Source organism: Pantherophis guttatus, chromosome 10, assembly GCF_059756535.1.
Source record: "Pantherophis guttatus breed Tessera chromosome 10, ASM5975653v1, whole genome shotgun sequence".
NCBI lineage: Eukaryota > Metazoa > Chordata > Lepidosauria > Squamata > Colubridae > Pantherophis > Pantherophis guttatus.
In genome coordinates, this window is record NC_142072.1 from 6,769,589 (window position 1) to 6,787,364 (window position 17,776).

At 44.8% G+C, this 17,776-nt stretch overlaps 1 protein-coding gene across 2 annotated transcripts in view; it reads right to left on the minus strand.

The window, feature by feature from the left end:
• The window catches only part of KCNN4 (potassium calcium-activated channel subfamily N member 4), a 49,385-nt gene that overhangs the window by 16,885 nt on the left and 14,724 nt on the right, over nt 1–17,776 (minus strand). Inside the window, exon 2 of one of the 2 annotated variants that reach the window (XM_034434940.3) lies at nt 4,633–4,728. The exons of the other annotated variant lie outside the window; for it this stretch is intronic. Within the exon in view, the coding sequence (XP_034290831.2) occupies nt 4,633–4,728 (96 nt within the window). The remainder of the gene's footprint in view (nt 1–4,632; nt 4,729–17,776) is intronic. 2 annotated transcript variants of the gene reach the window in all.

The following is a 17,776-nucleotide window of genomic DNA, read 5'->3' on the forward strand; positions in this document are numbered from 1 at the left end:
AATAGAATAGAATAGAATAGAATAGAATAGAATAGAATAGAACAGAATAACAGAATAACAGAGTTGGAAGGTACCATGGAGGTCTTCTAGTCTAACCCCCTGCTCAGGAAACCCTATACCATTTCAGACAAACGGATGTCCAATCTCTTCTTAAAAACTTCCAGTGTGGGAGCATTCAGAACATCTGGAAGCAAACGTTTCCACTGATTAATTGTTGGTTCTTAAGATGGAAAACACACGTCAGGCCCTGAGCCCCTACCCAGGAAGCTACAAGCTGGGTCTCCCTTCTCCTCATCCAGGGCCTTCACCACACCTCCTCACTGACTCCCTGGCCTAATATCACCCAGGGAGCTTCTAGACCTGGGTCTCCCCATTCCTAGTCCAGTGCCTTCAGCACTGCCACCCCACAACTGGCTCTTAAGGCCAGAGGGAACAACTGGCCCAAAGTCACTCAGAGAGCTCCTGCGGCTGAGAATGGAAGGGGAACCTGTTTCAAGGTATGTGTCAGAGAGGTTTGCGGTAGTCCACAAACGTTCAACAGCTCCCTGCATCTGGAATCGAGCTTCCGTGATTCAAGACAGGTAACACTTGAGTAATTCCCCCCTCGGGATCAGAATAAAACCTCTATTGTGAAAAGCTGCCGTTGCGGTATCACAACATAAGGAACGGAACTGAATGCCAAGTGTTTTTTTCTTTTTTACAAAGCAAGTACAGATTATGCTTGATGGAAGTGCAAAAGCTCTTTATTATTATTATTATTATTAAAATCAGTTTATAGGCTGCTGATGGTTTAGTCTTGACTTCTTGATGACTCCCCAAGAGAGGAACACAAAATCCAGCCAAAGACAGATCGTCCTCGACTCACAGCCAAAATTGAGCCCTAAATTTATGTTGCTATGTGAAACATTTGTTAAGGGAGTTTTGTCCCATTTTACAACTTTTCTTGCCATCGTTGCTAAGTGAATCACTGCAGTTCTTAAGTTAGTCACACCGTTGTTAAGTGAATCTGGCTTCCCCCATTGACTTTCCTGATCAGAAGGTCACAAAACGGGATCACGGGACCCCAGAAACACTGCAACAGTCATAAAACGGGAGAAGGGCGGTATACAAATTAAATAAATAAATAAATAAATAATAAATAAAAACGAATCAGTTACAAGCATCTGAATTTTGATCATAAGTCATAAGTCATAAAACGGTCATAAATGACTTTTTTCCAGTGACATCACAACAAATGAATGGTCGCTAAACGAACTGTCGTAAATCGAGGACTACCTGGAGATGCGGGTTCAGTTTTACATTTACACCAGACCAATTTCAGCTGCATTGGTCAACAACTGGGGTTTGATATTCCTCCAGAGAGCCCAATGTTTAGCGCAGTAGCTTTTCTGCTTTTATTATGTGATTTTGACTTGTGGTTTTTTTTAACCCTTCAATTGCCAATGATAAATGGGGAGCTGCTCCAAGACGTGGTTAATTGGAGTAGCAGGGAAGCCCTGGTAAACATACCAGCAGATGAAATACCTCCTGATTTAAGGGCCTAAAATGCACTTTGGGGAAATGCCCATCAAAGGAACATCACCAATATCTCGGGGGCTGCCACAAAGAAGAGGGAGTCAAGCTATTCTCCAAAGCACCTGAGGGCAGGACAAGAAGCAATGGGTGGAAACTAATCAAGGAGAGAAGCAACTTAGAACTATGGAGGAATTTCCTGACAGTTAGAACAATTAACCAGTGATATAACTGGCTCGTATTGCCGTCATTCTTTTAAGGTATCGAGTGATCACTCTTACCAGGGGAGGAGAGTCAGCCCTCAACAGAAAAAAAAAAAAATTATCGATTGTAAGGAAGATGAGCTCAGTTAGAGAGGAGCTATCCTATTTGGGTTATCTAGTCTTGGCAACTTAGCTACTGAAATTTGATATTGTAAAATTTTAATGTCATCTATCATATATTTTTAGATTGCTATTTTTGTAACTGTTTTATCTTTTTCCCTTTTTCTTTTCTGTTTTGTTTGAAAAGGCCTTCGGGCTATTCAATAAACTATACAATTAACAATAAAAACAATTAACCAGTGGAACAACTTGCCTCCAGAAGTTGTGAATGCTCCAACACTGGAAGTTTCTAAGAAAAGATTGGATAACCATGTGTCTGAAGTGGGTGTAGGGTTTCCTGCCTAAGCAGGAGGTTGGACTAGAAGACCTCCAAGGTCCCTTCCAAACTCTGTTATTCTATTCTAAACCACTTTAATCCTCAGCTGCCCAAAGTCACTGCCACCCGTCACAGCTTGGCAGTAGCCTGGTGAACCCCGCCGTGACTCAGCCAGGAAATCGTGCTCTCCAATCAGCAACGGAGATCAAACAGTCCACAGGAAAGAAAGAAAAATTCTTCTGAAGTATATTTTCCGACTGTCGCTGGCTCGCCCGCCACAAACCAAGACATGTTGAGCTCTACAGAAGGGGAGGATTAAATGTCTGGGCTGGCCAGTCGGCCTTGGAGGGACAAGTCTCGACTTCAGCCTGATCTGTTTGGCATTTTCCAACCCTGAGCACTGTTTGAACATGGATTTCTTCAGAAAAAACCGTGTTTGTGGCCAATGCAGTTCCTTCTCTTTGCTTTTGACTGCTAAAACCAGGGCAGACTGACAGGCACAGAGTTAATACTAGTATTCTTTAATATTAATTGTTAACGGGGGTGTTGGCTGATGCTGAGAACTCCCCCAAAGGTGCCCAGGTTTTCAGGGGTTTTATAGTGTTCAAATTCTGGGGAAGAACTACCACTGTCCCCCAAATAGAGGATGCACCATTTATGTTTCATTTGCTGAGATGGGCAACTGTAGAAATCAGCCAAATAAATCAATTTCTTGTACCACATTGGGGCTGATGATTCGTATAATTTGTTTGTTTGTTTGTTTGTTTATCATTTATTTTATATATCAGGGGTTTTCAATTCAATTGTATAGAATGTGAAGGATGTTTTTATATGCATAATGTACACTGAAGATGGCATTTAATTTCGTTGTACAAGGTGCAATGACAATAAAGTAAGCTGTTTTGTCTGTCTGTCTGTCTGTCTGTCTGTCTGTTTGTTTGTTTATCTCATTTCTACATGGCCCAGCTCATCTAAATCATCTTCGTGAACTTAAAATAACTAAGATCAGTAAATTATCTTAGTCATCTCAGTTCTCCGATGCTTCTTTGCAAATGTTGCAATGCAAACGTATAATTTTTCACATGGAACAGACAGGGGAAATGATTCAACACCAGGACAGAGTTACATTATTGGGAGTTTTTTTTTTTAAAAAAAACTTTTACACTTATTCTTTAGTTGTGTTGAATTTAGATTAAAGGAGCCTGTATCCAGATTCGTGGGCCACCAGTTGAAGGAGGAATCCAACCTTGATTTGAAATCAGCTGTTTTTGATGAAGCTACTTATCTATTTATAAATGTATAAAGTCCCATTTTGGGGGGATGAAGGCGAATTATTCTAGTTGTTCCTCCCCTTTAATAATTCTGATTGTACCCGGCACATGTGAAAGACCTATTACTTCCACCACCTTGCAGTTCAGATAAATATTTTCCAGGGTTATTTCATTTTCTTATTAGAGGAATGGCATCTGCAAAATATGTCAGAGTTTGGCATACATAACAATCTTTTTGTTATGAGAGAATTAAAAGGAAGAGTGTTGATCCTGGCAGACCTGGGCTAAGTAAACCTGCCCTTCCCCAAGTCAAAGTTTGTTGTTTTTCAGGTCTCGTTCTGGAGTAGCTCCCATATTTATGAGATAATTACCCTGCGCTGCCTTCCATCTATCCTTGACTTACAGCAGTTTGTTTAGTGACTATTCAAAGTTACAATGGCACTGAAAAAAGTGAGTTATGACCGGGGGTAGGCTGCTAGAGGTTCGCAGGGGTTCGGGAGAACCCCTAGCTAAGATTCTGTGCAATTCAGAGAACCCCCAAATCCCACTCCTGGCTGGCCCCGCCCACCCCGCCCCTCCCCTCCCCGGAGTCCCCACGTGTCCTGTTTTGGATGCAGGGAAGTGCAGGGCACATATGGAGGCTCGGGGAGGGTGAAAAACAGGCCTACTGGAAGTTCGGGAAGACCAGAAACGGGTCTGTTTCCGGCCTCCAGAGGGCCTCCAGCGCCTGGGAAGGCCGTTTTTGCCCTCCCAGAGCTTTGAGGAAAGTCTCCGGAGCTCAAGGAGGGCAAAAACGCCCCCCGCCCCCCGCCATGGTTCAGGAGGCCGACTAGGCCACACCCACCATGGCCATGCCTACCCAGCAACCGGGCAGAGAACCCCTTGCTAAAATATTAAAATAAAATAAAATAAAATTTTAAAATAAAGCAACAAATGATATTCATAATAGCCCATAAAAGGGATGGGCCCATCTAACTAAGGTAGCCGTTGAGCTGGGTGAGTCTCAACAGTTCTCTGTCCTTTATTTTATCTTGTGCTGCTTCGTAGAAACTCTTAGAAGCTGCCCTGGGTTGACAGCTCTCACACTGGATTCCAAGCATTGAGGTGAGGCTCGGAGATGCAACAGGAAGCCCTCAACAAAATTCAATTAAAATAGGCTGAAGCTCCCAATAGGTGCCAGCAGCATCGCCCACCTCTCCCTTATAGTTACCTGGATCTCTTTGATGTGAAAGGCCAAGACCAGGATGATTAATCCCACGGTAGAGAGGGTGATGAGGCACTTGGTCATGAAGGCGTAAGCGAACCACTGAAAGGAGAGCAAGAGAGAAGAGATACGTGAAGGAAACTGTTGTGACTCAGGCCCAAGTAGGTATTATCAGATGCAATCAGTTCGAAAACAAACGGACTTTATTAGATCAGCTGAGAATTAACTCATTCTCAGCGTAGTCCAAACTAATTCAAAACAAATTCTTCATAACACAATTCTTCAGCCTTATCACCAACCTTGGTCTAATTAGGCAAGCTGCCAAAGGCTTTTCTTGGCAAAAGTTCAGAAGCAGAAGACACCGACCAGAAATAAATGCAGCAAAACAAGAAACAAATCTATCAAAAGTTGTTTTCCAACAAAGAGCCCAAGAGCCGTTGCTGGTCTTTTAAGCCTTATGGGAGAGGCCAATCATCTCTTGGCCTTACTCCCAAGTCGTCCTCTTTGCTTTAGCTGCTCTTGCCTTCTGGCAGCTCTTCTCATGCGTACATTAGGAACAGGCTCCTCCTATTCCTCTGACTCTCTGCTGTCAGCCTCTTGAGGCTCCGGAGTCTGCACATCACTCCCAGATGGCCCTGGCCCCATCTCTGCCTCTGATGCAGAGCCCTCATCTGGGCCTTCCCCAGCCTCCAGGACTGGCCCATATTCTTCCTCAGCCTCATCACTGTCCGACTTCGCTGCCAGTTCTGCAGGCTGCTGGCAGACCACAAGAGAAACTCCTCAAGTCTATGAGCCTAAGACCACCGAAAGTTTGAGAGGTCTCCCTTTGGTTAGAGAAGAACCTCTAACGCTCCTTCCTTCAACTCTTCCCATGGCTATTTTGACTTCCGTTCCATTCAAACAGGGGACTGTGACCGCCATGTTCCCTCTGGCCAGAGGTCGGCTGCTGCCCGTTTGGGCGAACCAGTATTTCCGACTACCGGCTGGGCCCGTCACCCGCCTTGCCGCTATCCCGTCCTATATATCTCACTCTCTGGCTCGCTCGCCCAGCCCACGCAGTCCAGCTGATTTTCACACCTCTCCCGCTCTATTTACCGTGGCTGCCCAAGAAGGTATGCTGGAAGCCACACATATGAAATTGCCATGTGTTTGAAGCTGTGCACAAGCGCACTCACATTTTCAGTTCTGCACTAGGTGAACTGGTTGTTAAATTTTGCAGAGCCCACCTCTGCCTCTGGCCATTAAATAAGGCCCGTAGAGAATGTACGAATGTGCATGAAGCACATTCTTTTGCTGAAGAGACAACCATATTTCCACACACACACCCCCGCCCCAGGTGGCACAAGCAGTGGTATGTCAAGCCAAAACAGCCAGTAGACCTTCAAAACTGTTGCAATGGCTTGGAAAAAGACACACCTATTTTAGCGATATATATATTTTAAAAATATATATATGTGCATAAATTCCTGAAACTTCTGCAGGATTTCACTCAAAGGATGTCCATAGCTTGTTTCTTCTGCAACGCATGATTCTGCTGGACTGTCTTTTTTTTTTTTTTTTTGAAAAGCAGTTTTGGGGAATGTGGACTTTTGGAACGGTGACAGGAAGTTGAGGCGTTGAACCCAGTTTTTCCCAACCTCCCCCTATGCAGATTGATGGACTGCAGTTCCCTGAATTTCCAACTAAGCCAGGGAACTGGGAGAGTTGCCATCGCAATGTGTGTCCTAAGGAGGTAATGTTTCATTAAAAAATTGCCAGTTGAGGAAGATTTATATAAGCCCACTGTTTGCCTTTTTGGGGGGGGGCGGGGGGAGATTTGTAGGCCTTTTTCATGGTACAGTTATGGAGAAATTGCAATTTTTATGGGGATTATATTTTATGAAGAGAGAGGAAAGAAGGAGGAAGAAATTGCCATTTTTAAGGGGATTATAGAGGAGGAGGAGTCAGACGAAGAAGAGGAAGAGGAAGAGGAGAAGGAGGAAGCAGCAGCGCCAGAGGCCACTGTAACAGCATTGCCAAAAAGGCATTAAGAGTTGTTAACTTAGTCTTGCGAAGCTTCTTCTCTGGTAATATTGTACTGCAAACTAGGGTATACAAAACCTTTGCTAGACCAATTCTCGAATACAGCTCGTCTGCCTGGAATCCACATTGTATATCAGACATTAATACAATTGAGCGAGTCCAGAGATATTTCACGAGAAGAGTCCTCTCTACTCACAACAGAATACCTTATGCCACCAGGCTTGAAATTTTGGGCTTAGACAATTTAGAACTACACCACCTTCACTCTGACCTAAGTACACCAAATTATCTGCTACAACATCCTACCTGTCAATGACTACTTCAGCTTCAACCACAACAATACACGGGCAAACAATAGATACAAACTTAAGGTAAACCGCTCCAAACTCAACTGCAGAAAATACGACTTCAGCAACAGAGTAGACAATGCCTGGAATGCACTACCTGACTCTGTGGTTTCTTTCCCAAACCCCCAAAACTTTAACTTTAGACTGTCTACTGTTGACCTCACCCCATTCCTAAGAGGTCTGTAAGGGGGCATGCATAAGCGCACCAGCGTGCCTACCGTCCCTGTCCTACTGTCCCCATTTATTCATATCCATTTCCTGTATTCATAATCATGTTTACACTTATATCTGTTATCTTATACATGTTTGACAAACTACATAAATAAATAAAAATAAAGGAGGAGGAGGAGGAGAAGAAGAAGAAAGAAAGAAAAGAAAGAAAGAAAGAAAGAAAGAAAGAAAGAAAGAAAGAAAGAAAGAAAGAAAGAGAGAGAGAGAGAGAAGTTGGAAGGGGATTATTTATTTGTTTTGTTTTATTTATTCAATTTATATGCCGCCCCTCTCCAAAGACCCAGGGCGGCATATAAATTGGAGGAGGAGGAAGAGAGGAGGAGGAGGAAGAGAGAAGAAGGAAGAAGAGAGAAGGAGATTACTGTGATTTCTTAGTACATGCCAATATTTAAGGTGCACCTATATTGCACAATATTGGTTATCACCTTTAGAGCGCTCCATGGCTTAGGACCTGGTTATCTACGGGACCGCCTGCTACCACCAATAGCCTCCCACCGACCAGTACGCTCCCATAGAGAGGGGCTCCTCTGGGTGCCGTCAGCCAAACAATGTCGACTGGCGGCCCCTAGGGGGAGAGCCTTCTCTGTGGGGTCACCTATTATCTGGAACGAGCTCCCCCCGGAGATACGGAGGATCCCGGATCTGCGTACCTTCCGTCGCGCGCTCAAGACTTTCTTATTTCATCAAGCTGGCCTGACCTAAGTCTTTTTTCCCTTTTTAAATGGAAATTTTAAATTCGTTTTTAAATTACTGGGGTTTTAAATTTGTTCAGCCAAATTATTTAATTCCTTTTATTTTATTTTAAATTTTGTATTTATATGTTTTATTCTATGGCTGTTCACCGCCCTGAGTCCTTCGGGAGTAGGGCGGTATATAAATTCAATAAAAACAAAAAAAAACCTTGAATGTGCACATATAAAAACCGTAACACAGCTGTGGCCCTCTGCAAAGGGAAGCCATCCCACCCAGCCTGGCGGCCTGCGTTCCCACTAGGATCATCAGCCTCACGCACCATCCTTGCACTCTTGACATCTTGCTGGAGGGATTATGGTGGGTGAATTCACCCAGGCCAGGCCAGGCCAATACCTGGCTGTCAGCCACGGAAGCTGCCTGGAACTCCAGAAACCACCACGGGGCAATCCGTTCAAGGTTAACAGAAGGAAGTCATTGTTCACACAGTTTAAACAAAAGATTATTAACAAGGGATTCGCTGGCCCGGGAGTCACACCTTATCTGTGCTGAAAGATCCGTGTTTGCTTCCCATTTGTTTTTTTGGATCAGGGACAACGTCAGGCTCCTGCGGCAGCTGTGGGGACCACACGATTTCTACGGGGCCCCTTCACGAGTCTTGCGGCGTTCAAGACAAACAGAGCACCTGGCTTGGTGCCCCCGTTGGAAATAGCCAAAATTAAATAGGCATTTCATTTCCCGCAATTCTCCCAGCGCGGCTTGGAGCTAGGCGCCGGTTGTTTAGTCGCTTTTCTCCAGGGCCATTGTAATTTCAAACCGTCACTAAAGGAACGGTTGTAAGTCGAGGATTGCTTATCCGTGCAGCTCCCAACACATTCCGTGCGACGTAAATGTAGCCTGTATCCCTAAAGACTGAGTCCAAAGATATTCATATCTGATGCAGTGGTGGAATTCAAATTTTTTTACTACAGGTTCTGTGGGAGTGACTTGGTGGGTGTGGCAGGGAAATGATACTGCAAAATGATACTACTTCTGCAGAGCCTGTAGTAGAGTGGACTAAAGCACTGTTATTAACAGATTAACATCTGCTGCTTGCAATTACCGCAAGTTCAAATCTCACCAGGCTCAAGGTTGACTCAGCCTTCCATCCTTTCAAAGGTAGGTGAAATGAGGACCCAGATTGTCTGGGCAATAAGCTGACTTTGTATAAATATACAAAAGTATGAAGGCTATTGCTTAACGCATTGTAAGCCGCCCTGAGTCCGGAGAAGGGCGGCATATAAATTAAAGCAAAAAAAAAAAAAAATCCCCATTCCCTCCCCACTCCTGGGGGAAGGATATTGCAAAATCCCCATTCCCTCCCCACTCTGGGGCCAGCCAGAGGTGGTATTTGCCGGTTTTCTGAACTACTCAAAATTTCCGCTACCGGTTCTCCAGAACTTGCTGAATTTCACCCCTGATTTGATGGCAACAGTCTAGCTCAAAATGCAGCACCTCTATTTTATGGCCGAAAATCAGGAGTCTGGAAGGAGTCTGGGTGAATCCAACTTCCCTGTTGACTTTGCTTGTCAGAAGGTCACAAAAGGAGATCACGTGACACACACATACACACACACACACACACACGGACGCTGCAACCGTCATAAATATGAACCAGTTGTCAAGCATCCAAATGTATGTCACATGTCCATGGGGAATACTGCAATGGTCGTAAGTGTGAAAAATGGTCGTAAGACGCTTTTTTCAGTGCAACTTTGAACGGTCACTAAATGAACCGATGCAAGTCGAGGCCTATCTGTACTGTCTTTTTTCTCCTTACTGTTATGGAAGGAGTTAAATTTTGCCACCTCAAACACGGGTGAGGTGAGTGAGTAACGCTGTGCCAACCGACCAAATGTGCGATTGTGTTTTCTTATTGCCGTGACGTTCAGCCAGATAAACTACCTTGACACCTGAGCCAGGTGCTCTTTTAGAAGAAGCCGCCTGTTTCAAGGGAAGACAGGTCTCCCCGGCTCTCAAGTCATAACTCCGGACATGCTTTTCTTGCAAACAGCACATAAAAAGATATGCTTGCAGCAGGAGAGCGCTATAAAACGTTTCTTTGGAAAAAGTTTTACAATCCGCCTGATTCACCGTTCCTAAGGAAACAGGTGCCACTTATATTCCAGGGATCCTTGTAAACTCCCCTTTGAAGATGATAAGGAGCTCGTGAAAAGTCTCAGGTACGTGCTGGAGAATAATGTTTGTTCAGCTTCGAAGAAGAGGCATTGCTCAAGTTTGATTTGACAAGGAAAATAAAAAGCAATGGATTTTATTATTATTATTATTATTCTGGGTATTGAAGGACGGCCAAGGCAACAGCGGAGAAACATCCTCAATAAATATGACTGCAACCAGGCAAAGGGCCTTCGGAGGTAAACAATCAAGATAATTGGCTGTGTGTTCACTCTATACGTACATAAATGCCTATGGTTATGTGATCCCCACTTGTGACCTTCCCAGCCAGCTTCCGAGAAGGAAAGTGAATGCAGGAAGCTGAAATCACCTAGCAACCATATGATTGACTTCACAACGGCAGTGTTTCGCTTAACAACTGTGACACCACACTCAGGTCAGAAGCACCTTTAGGTTGAAAGGATTAGCCAGTGACATCACCGTTACCTGGGAGGATGCCCAGTTGGGGGCTGTTTTTATGTCCCTAGCAGGAGCTGGAGCAAAGGACGAGAGCTCACCCTGTCCTAGGACAGCAGGGTCTTGAACGCTTGCTAAGCTCCATGTCCTAACCATATGAGCCACTGTGTTCCTACAGCTGTGGCAAAAAAAGATTATACTGCACACACACACATATCATACACATGCATATTTATATACACAGCAGGTTTCATCAAAGCACACCTAAGAGACACTTCGTGGTTTATTGGATCTATTCCCTTCCTTTCTCCATGAATTTCTATTTCCTGTTTCCCTGATACAACATTAACCTGGGCTGGGCTAAGAGATTGGCCCAAAGTCACCCAGGGAGTTTCCAACACCTTTTCCTAGAAACTCAGAGAGAGGGACCGTCTGAAAGTCACAGGGTTGCTAAATCAGAACTAGAACTCACAGCCACCCATTTCTTGGTCTGGTGTCTTTTACCCCTACACCGAGGGGTGGGATTCAGCTGGTTCGGACCAGTTCGGGCAAACCAGACGATAATTTTACATCTGGTTCGCCAAACCGGTAGTTGCAAGGACTGACTGGCCCCTCCCACCGTGTCCTGCCCCTCCCAGGAGTCTCCTGTTTTGGATACCGGGTAAGTGCCGGCTTACAGGAAATTGCCAACTACAGGAACCAGGAGCACCACTCAGGTGACCCTGAGGTCACAGATAAACCTCCAGGTGGCCTCAACAACTCTTTAAAAAGAATGCAAATGACCAGCTGTCTGCAAGGAATATAAATCTGTCCGTTCCCCACCATCCAGTCAGAGCTGAAGAAGTTTCTTGGATGAGAAGCGAAACATCTTCAAAGAAAAAACAGAAAGTCCAGTTGCCTCTTGAAAAAGCACCTTTGGGATCGCCAGCCCCTCGCGCAGAACCATCCCCACGGCCAGTCTGCAAAGCCGGAAAAAGATTGGGGAACTCTGATATAAGTAGTGTCTATGAACAGGGTAAAGGTTAAAAAAAATGTTTTTGAGAGATGTTTGTCAACTCACAAAGCATCCCTGGCCTGCTCTCGAGTTGCCATAGGCCAGGGGGGATGGGAAACCGAAATGGCACAGCAGCCAAAGGCAGATGCACATTCCACGCTTATCTGTCTCAAGGCTGTATCCCAGGGTTACCTACAGCAGCCGAGGGGAGTGACTTCTAGAACCTGCAAAATTGCTCCATTGGCGAATGTGATTGATGACACACCCTGGGGGAGAGGGGAAACAGGGTCATAATTAGAGCGTAAATTACGTAGGGTCAGAGCTGGCTTCACTTGGGAACATGCCGACATGAAGCTCCTAATAAACAACTGGATTTCTTTTGAAGCTTGGCTTGAGACTCACGATTTAATTAGGGCATCTGTCAGAACCCTGACAGCGTTGTTGTTTAGTGGAGAATATTTGAGCACGAGGGGAGGGAGGGAGACCTTTTCAGAGAGGGGAGGTTTCCACACCACAGTGGTACAGCATCTAAATTCAGGCACTAGGCAACTGGCAAGTGTTTGTAACCCTTGTGGTGTCCCACAATCATATGATCACTTGGTTTATAGCTTTCTAAACTGACTTCCGACAAGCCAAATCAACGGAGGAAGCCAGATTCACCCAACAGCACATATAATTCATTTACAAACTGCAGTGATGGGCTTAGAAGGGGGGGGCTCGAAAAATGGGGCACAACTGTCTTGTTTAGCAGTGGAAACAATGGGCTCAACTGCGGTCCTAAGTCAAGGACTACTGGTAGATCAGCATTTCTCAATGGGAACAACTTTAAACTGTTGTCAACTTTGGCTTGTTGGCTGGGGAATTCTGGGAGTTGAAGTCCACCCGTCTTAAAGTTGCCACGTCTCCTACCTTTTTGTAAGCAGAAGAGGGAAGTTCCCACCACTGAGGATTGTTCTCTTATTAGCACCTGTCACCAGGCTATCCAAATTCATATTTATCCTGACTCCAGTCCAGCTGCAGTATATATATATATTTTTCTCCACTCGTAGCCATGAAGGGAGCAATTGTGCCTAAACAAGAGGGACTTACTTGTTCCTTGGACTCGGATTATGTGCCAGAATTAGTTGGAGAAGAAAATAAAAGGAAAGCGGGGGAAGGAGGAAAAGGTGTTTCCGGATAGAAAGCTCCTAGCAATATCAAGCATAGCTTTTCTATTTTTTTTCTTTCCCTCGCTGTGCTAAGAAACAAGGGGAAAATACTGTAGCTTCCAGAGATAAGATCTGGAACCCTGTGTTGGAAGAAATGTCCATCTGGGTTCAGTTCCAAGTGGGGAGAAAGACACTGGAAACATGGTGGCTGTTTGGAAAGATGATTTTTAATGTGGAAAGGATCACATGGTTTTGAGGTCCTGAGCAAAAAGGCACATGGAGTGGAGAGAGGGATTTATTTATATATTCTCTTGGGCCCCACTTTAGAGTTTCCTGTTCTTGTACAAGAAATGTATCCCATTGGCTGTCAGACTCCCAGCGGGCAGGGGTCTTAGCTAATTTTGTAGGCTCTCTGTGTCCCCTGGACAGAGACATAATTCCCACCGAAATGGTGAAGCTGTGATTGTACAGGTAGTCCCGCTTAACGAACTATGGCCCTAAATCCGGCTTAATTTCAGTCATTAGTCTAGAACTACCTGTTTCCATGATGGCCTGCATATAAGAGCTGATTCATCCAGCGGCCTCACCTGAGCTTACTCATACAGCAAAAATGCATTGCATGTAGGAAGGGTTACACATCAAGAAGAATTTCAGTCTGATCAGAAGCAGAGACAAGCTCCAGATATGCCATGAAGCCATTACTTAAGGAGCTGTACTCAACTCAATATAGAATAGAATAGAATAGAATAGAATAGAATAGAATAGAATAGAATAGAATAGAATAGAATAGAATAGAATAGAATAGAATAGAATAGAATAACAGAGTTGGAAGGGACCTTGGAGGTCTTCTAGTCCAACCCCCTGCTTAGGCAGGAAACCCTACACACTTCAGACAAATGGTTATCCAACATCTTCTTAAAAACTTCCAGTCTTGGAGCATTCACAACTTCTGGAGGCAATTTGTTCCACTGATTAATGGTTCTCACTGTCAGGAAATTTCTCCTTAGTTCTAAGTTGCTTCTTTCCTTGATTTGTTTCCACCCGTTGCTTCTTGTCCTGCCCTCAGGTGCTTTGGGGGATAGCTTGACTCCCTCTTCTTTGTGGCAGCCCCTAAGATATTGGAAGACTGCTATCATGTCTCCCCTGGTCCTTCTTTTCATTCAACTAGACATACCCAGTTCCTGCAACCGTTCTTCATATGTTTTAGCCTCCAGTCCCCTAATCATCTTGGTTGCTCTTCTCTGCACTCTTTCTAGAGTCTCCACATCTTTTTTTATATCGTGGCAACCAAAACTGAATGCAGTATTCCAAGTGTGGCATTACCAAGGCAATATAAAGTGGTATTAACACTTCACGTGATCTTGATTCTATCCCTCTGTTTATGCAGCCTAGAACTGTGTTGGCTTTTTTGGCAGCTGCTACACACTGCTGGCTAATATTTAAATGGTATGCCCAATAGGTTTAAGTCATCCGTCATGGTTTATGTTCATCAACCAACTGTGGTTTCTAAAGCCTCACCTGAGCTTACTCATATAGCAAAAATGCTTTGCATGTAGGAAACGCTAGAAATCAAGAAGAATTTCAGTCTGGTCTTGTTCCCCAGAAGCAGACACAAGCTTCAGACATCCCATAAAGCCATTATTTTAGGAGTTGTAGTCGGCTAAATATGCCCAATAGGTTTAAGTGATCGATCATGGTTTATATAAACCACAAAAATGCTATGGTAGTCCCAAAGGTGCTTATTTTGGAGGCTACTGGACTTCTTGTTTTTTTCTTTGAAGACATTTCACTTCTCATCCAAGAAGCTTCTTCAGCTCTGACAGGTTAGTAGATGGAAGGATTTATATTCCTTGCAGACAGCTAGTCATTTGCATCCTTTTAGAGCAGTGTTTCTCAACCTTGGTAGCTTGAAGATGGGTGGACTTCAACTCCCAGAATCCCCCAGCCAGCAGCGCTGGCTGGGGGATTCTGGGAGTTGAAGTCCACCCATCTTCAAGCTTCCAAGGTTGAGAAACACTGTTTTAGAGGGTCCTCAGACAGACAGCCTATGCTTTAAGCAAATGCAACCTAAAGACAGGGTCTTGCTCCAGAAAGTCCTACCTACAGATGTTAAGCCTCGCTAGGCCAGAACAACGTGAAAAGATGGTTTCCTAAAATCTGGATCAGGGGTCAGCAACCTGTGGCTCTGGAGCCACATGTGGCTCTTTCACTCCTCTGCTGCGGCTTCCTGTCAATCAAAATATGCGTCACAACCGCCAATGTGGACATCCGCCGGCACACGGTAGGCCAGCCATGGATAAATCCTCGGTAGGCAAGCCATGGATAAATCCAAGAAAAGAAAAGTTTCAGAAGAAAACAGAAGGTTTAATTCAACTGCATATGCTAGTTTTGCGGCCGCTCAAGAAATAGTCAAGCACGGGAAGGGTTTTGTGGCTCCCGGTGTTTTCTTTTCTGTGAGAAACGGGTCCAAATGGCTCTTTGAGTGTTTAAGGTTGCAGACCCCTGATCTGGATTGAAGGCCAAATATGGCCCTAGGTTCACGCAATACCACAAAGTCCATGTTGTGTGTCCCGCAAAATCCTACGCTGCCTTTGAGGCTTGCATAGTGTAAGAGGAGAGGGCTGACATTGCTGCAAAAAAGTACCTGGACAGACACACCTAGCTGAGTGTTCTTCTATCCTTCCATTGCTGGCAAACACTCACCGTGTGTCACTGCCTTTGAACTGCTGCTGGCATTGTAATGAGCGCTGTGACCCATTCAGCTTCCTCGGAAACAGCTCCCTACAGCTGACTAACAGGCCCTTCATCAGAAACCAGAGCAAAGCAAGTGGTTGCGAGATAAATGGGTATAAAGCAGAAAAACCACAGGGGAGTTTTCAAGAGCAAAGAGATGGGCCCCGCCCTCATGCCAACAGTCGTTGGCACAAGAAGGCAGTTCAAAAGTAAGTAATTCCGGTAGGAATTACCTACCGATTTTGACCCATCCCATGCTCCATCCAGTCCTCCAGTAGTAGGGGCTTGAGAAATGGACGTCTTGAAAGGGAAATGGGAATGCAAAGGGGGGACCCCCAGCAGACCCCCATGGGTGGTGGATGAGTTGTCTTTGGCTTAGCTGGGTTATCAGCGACATACGCTGGCTTGAAAATAACATTCTTTTCTTTGCTGGTGCAGGAAATGAAGGTGTTTCAGAACCTTCAGAATCCTGACTGACAAGTTGTCTTCGACTTAACGATCGCAGTTGGGACTGGGACTTTCATTGCTAAGTAATGCAGTTGTTAAGTGAGCCATGCCTCATTTTTACAACCTTTTTTCTACCATGATCGTTAAGCAAATCCAGCTTTCCTCGTTTGATTTTGTGTGTTGAAGACCCCTGGGAAAGTTGCAAATAGGGATACGTGACCCCAGGTGTTGCAACCGTCCTAAATCCATCCTAGATGCCAGGCACCAGAATTCTGATCGTGTGACACCTCTCCAGGGACAATGCAACCCTCATAAGCACGAGGACTGGCTGGAATTTCATTGCTGTCGTAACCTTGAACCGTCACTAAACAAATGACTGTAAGTGAAGGACTACCCGTCATTTGGACAGGAGTTGGCTGTAAAGGTAGAGTCTTTACCATTAAGAAGGTAGCTCATTTACATAATGAGGCAGCACATTTACATAATAATTTTGGATTTAGTTTAGTTTACTTTATTGTCATTGCACATGGTACAACGAAATTGAATGCCGTCTTCAGGGTACATTTTAACTATAAAAATAAAATAAAAACACAAACATGCATCCTTTACATTCTATATAATTGAAATTGAAAACCCAATATTGCATTATATCATAGAATTCAATATGGTTATTGCCCTGGGATAGAAGCTGTTTTTCAGCCTATTTGTCCTTGGTTTTATTATCCTGTACCGTCTGCCAGATGGTAATTGTTCAAAAAAAAAAGGGTGCCCAGGATGAGATGGATCTTTAAGAATGTTTTGAACTTTCTTAAGGCAGCGGGAGCTATTAAAGCTCTTCCAAAGAGGGGAGGGGGCAACCAGTGATCCTCTGGGCAATGACGTTGACCCTCTGGAGCGCTGTCCTATCTGCCACTGTGCAATTGGCAAACCATACACAGGTGCGGTAAGTTAAAAATACTCTCTATGGTGCAGTGGTAGAAGGCCACCAGCAGTTTTTCATTCAGTGGTTGTTTCCTGAGAAGTCTCAGATAGTATAATTGTGCTGGGTGGGCCCTTTTGACAAGTGTTGCAATATGAGGTCCTCTTTTTATGATAACATCCAGAAGCTTAAAACTGGCCACTTGCTCCACTTGGTCTCCATTGATAACCAAGGGCTGGATGCAGTGGTGGGTTTCCAAATTTTTTACTACCGGTTCTGTGGGCATGGCTTGGTGGGTGTGGGATGGCTTGGTGGGCGTGGCAGGGGAAGGATACTGTAAAATCTCCATTCCCTCCCCAATCCAGGGGAAGGATACTGTAAAATCTCCATTCCCTCCCCAATCCAGGGGAAGGTTACTGCAAAATCACCATTTCCTCCTGATCAGCTGGGACTCGGGAGGCAGAGAATAGATGGGGGCAGGGCCAATCAGAATTTTTACTACTGGTTCTCCGAACTACTTGAAATTTCCACTACCGGTTCTCCAGAACTGGTCAGAACCTGCTGCAACCCACCTCTGGCTGGATGTCTGATCTATTCCTTCTCTACCTTCTATTTGAAAAAAAAAAACAAACGAATGCAAAAATGCATACATGCAGCCCCTTTGTACCCATTGCAGAACTTTTGAGTAATGCTTTCCTTCACGTCTCCGACAATTTCTGTGCCGTGTTCCCAAACAAGGAGGAGAAAAAACCTAAACAGATCCAGGAGGGAGCCAAGGTCTGCTTGCAGACTCAAGATCAGGGGGAATGAAAAAAAAAAATCCTCATCCATCAAGAGAAACTGACCGGTGCCCTTTGGCAGCGGTTAGGCAAAGACGAGGAGCCGGCAATCTGGAATAAGGAAGAGCTGGTTGGGAAAGCAGGTCTCTGAGCCGATATGGGGGCACGTGTGCCAGGGCCCCTGGCTCTGCGCCAAATGTGGAGGAATT